This window comes from Ipomoea nil, unplaced genomic scaffold (genome assembly GCF_001879475.1).
Source record: "Ipomoea nil cultivar Tokyo-kokei standard unplaced genomic scaffold, Asagao_1.1 scaffold1074, whole genome shotgun sequence".
NCBI lineage: Eukaryota > Viridiplantae > Streptophyta > Magnoliopsida > Solanales > Convolvulaceae > Ipomoea > Ipomoea nil.
This window is the reverse complement of record NW_017617502.1, coordinates 1,091,749-1,097,291: the sequence shown is the minus strand read 5'-3', so window position 1 is coordinate 1,097,291 and position 5,543 is coordinate 1,091,749. Positions and strand designations below refer to the sequence as shown.

At 36.6% G+C, this 5,543-nt stretch overlaps 1 protein-coding gene across 1 annotated transcript; it reads right to left on the bottom strand.

The window, feature by feature from the left end:
* Positions 1–232: 232 nt before the first annotated feature.
* On the bottom strand, positions 233–5,312 carry LOC109182824 (beclin-1-like protein). The gene is made up of 9 exons (XM_019333030.1): positions 4,925–5,312; positions 3,562–4,097; positions 3,132–3,256; positions 2,930–2,978; positions 2,504–2,662; positions 2,128–2,213; positions 1,938–2,009; positions 1,359–1,508; positions 233–624 (listed from the first exon to the last, which is right to left on the bottom strand). The coding sequence occupies exons 1-9, from the start codon at positions 5,094–5,096 to the stop codon at positions 399–401; spliced, it is 1,575 nt and encodes a 524-aa protein (XP_019188575.1). The 5' UTR covers positions 5,097–5,312; the 3' UTR covers positions 233–398.
* Positions 5,313–5,543: the final 231 nt, after the last annotated feature.

Sequence of the window (5,543 nt, the reverse complement as noted above, 5' to 3'; positions counted from 1 at the left end):
TTACTACTAAATCTCATACCCAGCTCGGCTAGCTGACCTAGTAGCTCGACTAGTGTTGAAGAACAAGCCTTGGATATCCACTGCCTCGATCAGTAAAGAACAATACTTCTTCTCCCAAATACTGTCTACTGAACTATTGAGCTAAGTCAGTGCAAACAGTGCGTACACAGAAGATCGTATCATACCTGCTAACAAGTAACAACAGGTAATGGATGATTGAAATTCTTGCAAGCTGTTAACATGCAATAAGAATGAACTATTTTCAAGTCCCCTAGTTAAAGAAGCCCATGATGGGTAGATTGTGAAGTATATAATTACAAATTTTGAACTGGACAGGATGGCCTTCCTGTTGCTGTATTTATCTAAATACAATATGGTTAGTTATAGATAGAATCGTATTATTTGGCATCAGTGGGTTTTTTGTTGTACATCGAAGTTGCAGCAGCTGGAACTTCCGATTGAGATGAGACGGGGGCTGAAAGAGGTTGGAAATTTGTGTTCCCTACAAACCAGTATAGCACCCATTTCAAGTTACAGAGGGTGTACTTGAGAGCTTTGGTCCAATTCTCCTGTTTGTTAAAGCTTTGAGTGATGGAGCAATTTTCTACTTTGTCGTTTTCGATCCTGTGAAAACAAAACAAACTGTCAGAATCCAACATTGGCATTAGCGTGCTATATGAAATCCAGAGTTTCTGAGCGTTTAGAGGGTAGAGATGCAAAATAATGATATCACAAAGAGGTTCATATCCTAAGATTTGTGCAATTCCCTTCTTCTCCAAAAAGTTGAACCCCCAACCCCAAGCCCCCCCCCTCCCCCCCCCCCCCTCTCACACCCCGGTCCGACAGAGCATTTGGGAGGATGTAAATCACGGTGACTCAATGGCTCAACAGACAGGGCCAAATGCCGATGCGCATAAGGGATCTGCGCCCACTTTGGGACTTTGGGCATAATCCCCACACTGTCACTGCCGAGGTTTGAACCCTGATTTCTTTTTCCAAATACTGCCTACTGAACCAGTGAACTAAACCCGTGCGGACAAGATTTCTGCAATTCCCTGATCATGAAATGTGTCCACTATTCACCGTCTTCAAAAACCTCTTAACGTTGAGAGGGATAGAGGCTTATCATGTCAGCCTCCAATAGAGAATTCACAGCTTCATACTTCATAAATTTTAAAAGGAGATGAAATGTTGGCAAAAGTCATTTCTCATTTGCAAAAAAAGGAAATGAATTACGGCCCAGAAAGTTATGATTGAATGTGATCAATAGTAATCATTTACTTATCTTCTTTTCACCATTTGTATTAGGACCAAAAAAAATCCAGAATCAAGTTCTACAAGATTCAAGCGGGGCTTACTTGTAGGGAAGCCTAAAACGTTTCTCAGGAGGAATATTATTCTCTCTATCTTTAGCATTGGCAAACTCAGCAAACTCCTTGAGGCAATTCAAAAACAAGGTCATTGCTTTGTCATAGCGTGTGCTCCAGAAAAGGTTTACTGGACCAAAGCTTCAAAAAGGGGGAAAGTCATCAGTTTGTAAAATATAAATAAAAATAGATATCAAAATGTTGGTACCTGGAACAAGCAAAAGGTTCAAGAACAAATATGGGATGCAATCAAACAAACACAATTACATGAAATGATGAAAACAACCATATCGTAAAAGCAAACAGAGCGAAATAAGTAAAATATAAACTGCAGACAAGTTCAATAATATTGAAAATGAAACAAAACACAATTTAACTGGCTTCAGAGACGTAAAATGTCTATAAATTCTCATCTTATGTCGACTCTCTTTTATCTCTAAGTGTTCTAGAACCTCTTTTCCGAAAACACAATGATTAGTGCACTCATACAATAAAGAAAATTTTGAGAAAAAATAAATACTTGGTAGACCTTATCCAGAATAATGCTATTATGTTTGTATTTTGACTTACAGCTCATAAGTATGGTTGTTGGTGTCCATGATTCGAGGGTAACTTCCCATGGGAAGAATCTTTATCTGGTATCTAGTGATAAACAGTTAATGGCATTACATTTGCTCAATAAGGTTGGTTCAACATGTCAACATAGATACACTTTCAAAAGAAACAACCAGATCGACATATAAACCAGCAGAAAGGATACGGAAACTTTGGTCGAAAATATTGAGCCATCGTATGGAGAAGTAAGCAAGCTTGGCCCCATGCAGCATTTATCTCATCCCATTCAACCTACACATTTAGCCAAAATAAAATTATTATTAAAAAAAAAAAAAAAAAAAAAAAAAAACTGATAAATTAACTAGATTAATTAACAGGAGCGAAAAATATCGTGCTACATGCTAAAACAACATCCATTTTAATATAAATCTCTAACTGTCGATGAAAAAAAGGTAAAGCTTTAAATGGCTCTGGCCCAAACATTTTACATTAAATTTATGGTTTCATCTTGTAGGATGCTGCTCAAAAAGAAAGAAGTCATTAAATTCATCTCCCAGAGAAAATTGTGTTGAGTTACATACTGGAATTTTAGGAAGTCTTCCCAAGCGAAAGTTATTAATTGTTCCAAATTCACCATCGTGTCCAATTGGGAAGGCATCATTAAGTACATTTGTCCTCTTCAACAACTCTAAATGAGCTTGCGAGACTTCAGTCTTAGCCAAAATTGCATCTCTCTCCTCCTGTTGAAAACAATTTATTTATTAAAACTTAAACACACCAGCAACATAAAAAGATTTGTTCCGTTAGTCTAGTAGCATAAATAGATCAATAAGGAACTATGCAACTGGTGGCTCGTGCCAATAGCACAACTATCATCGAATTACAATGTGAAAAATGAGGAAGAATAACTAGATTAAGACCTTATGGCAGATCAGAATCATGCATACACTAGAAAAAGGGATTAAGAATTTGTAAAACAAAAAGGGATTTAAAATAACTAGACAAACCTGATGAGAGATCAACTGAAACTGAAAGTTGTTGAATTCTAGCCAATACCTGGAAAGACAATATCATATGAAACAACAAGACTAACAATTTCAAAAAAAAAAAAAGAAAATATCATGTCAACCAAGAACCACACAGATAAGCTATTTAATTAAATTACAACTAGTCAAATAGAATATTCAAATCAAGTTCTTCAGGGATTACTTTTCCTCCAATTCCTTAAAGCGGGAAGATTTTAGTTCAAGTTCCTTTAGCTCAGCAGTTACTTCTGCACATTGCTTCTCTGTTTCTTCTATTGCTGCTTCAAGTTGCCGTTCTTCTTCTTCTATCTTGAATAGCAATACAAAATAATAAAAAAATATTAAACATAATGACCAATTTACCACAACATGAACAAAGCATATTTTGGACTGCTGGCAAGAGACATTCACTAAGCTTTTGCATAATCTTAAAAGCAGTGTTATAGGGAAAATGATCATAATAATATTTTTTAAGGCATCAAAGGAAACAGGGACAAGAAGAAAAAACTTTCCAGAAGTAACCCATCATGATACTTCAGGTTGCATTAATCTTTGTCTAAAACATATACAAGGAAGATGAGAGAGTTTTTTATTGATCATTGTTGATCAAGCACCTTTAGTTTCTCCTTCAAAAAATCAGCCTCAGTAAGAACATTTCTTGCCTCACCCTCCAATCTCTGAAGACAAGCTTCGTATGCTTTTATATCCCTGTTAACATCTTCAACCTCCTTATCAAGTTTATCAGATAACACTCTCATGCATTCAAGACATAAAGGCTGCTCAATCTGGGTTTGTGTTGTGGCAATGTCAAAGGCACGTTTTAGGATGGTGATAGTGGAATTAAAGCCTGAATTATTTGGTTGAGTAGGGGTACTGGTAGGTCCATCTTCTTGTGATGGCAGATTGGTTCCAGTTCCATCAGATGCACTCGCATACTGATACACTGAAGCGGCTGGTGGAGGCAACACCACAAAAGACTCTTCCATTGCCCTACCAAACTGGCTTGAATCGGGTGGATTGGTTACTCCTCGAGTGCGAGAAGGAACCCCCACCCCATGATTTTTTTGCTTGGGTAACACAACAAATGAATTCTCCATACGTGTAGACCCTGTTACACTGCCAGCTCCATGGATAGAAGAACCCTGCATAGCTGCATGGCCAGTTCAGATTAGCACCAATTTAGACTCAGAAGTGCCCTTAAAGACAACAAGAAACAGCAAAACCTCTACGATTGCAAAGGAAAAAGAATATCATAAACACTTAACTAATGCACCTTAGAATGGTTGGATCAACAACACAATTCCCCAACATCAATTAATCATATAAACTGCTTATTTAGCAAATACCACCAAGGTTATTCCATGGCAACAAAACTAAACATTGAGACCGATAAACACTTTCGTGCAGACTCACAATATTCTGACCAAAAATCAAGAATTAATTACAATGATATAGTGCACCACAAAATTCTCATATATTCTAATAAACAAACATCCTGACCCAGCATAGGCACACACAACCTCATGTTCATATAAATAGAATATTTAAAAAAAAAAAAATGTTAGTAACATTCAACAAGAAGCTTTAGTAAACACAAATACCCAAGGAAAGTAAGTTCTTATATAGAAGAACAGCTCAAACTTACTACTGTTCTACAATATTTAATAAACAAAAGAAAGTGGGATGATTCCACTTAAACCCACATATATCTAGGTACACACTTCAGCCCCATTTTGTTAATACTCAAAGAAGCGGCTACAGTAATAAGATGAGAATGATAAAATTAACAAAATGTGAATAAGCAAAGAATTTATATGTGGGAAATTGGGATCTGGTTCAAGACTCAAACATGGGTCAGCCTCAAATCGAAGAGGAAAAATACATGCTTTGTTACAACTTGTTTAAAAGAAAGAAAAAAAGAAGCCATAAACAGAATATTTTGTGTACGGAAATAGGGCAATTCAAAGAGGGACTAACCAGAGCGAGATGAAGAGGAGGAGGAGTCGGCGCCGAAGAGCTTGTCAGCATAAGAATCAACGCCAACTACGCAAAAGGAATTATGGCAGTTTTGGCAGAGATAGCGGGGGAGATTTGGGTCGACGGGTAAAGTCCGACCCTTATCGGAGTTATTATTGCTGCTTTTCTTCATTGCTTTGATGAATTAGCTTCTAGTCTAGAGATATGGGTGAAGAGGTTTGGAAGAATTAAAGCGTTTCCAAGTTGATCAAACTGATGTGATTATCAGTGATATATTATCGTACCCTAACTATGGCAGAAGTATCCAATCAGAGAGAAAGAGCCCGCGCGGGAGGCTGTTTGGGGTTGCTTCCTCAAACACCGTACTACACCAAAAAAACAAAAGGAAAACCAAAAAGAGGACATTTGTTTTGGTTTTGTTTTTTAGGTCAGATGAATGAATGTTTTAATTTTTATTTTTCAAGTGGAAAATGAGAAGTGTTCTAGTAGGAATATAATTTTATTGGAGGAAGAAAACAAAAGTGCTTTACTTTTTTATTTATTTATTTGATCAGAATATATCACATTAGTTGGTCAAAGTACCTATAAAGTCCATGTATTATAATATTTTGTTCAATTT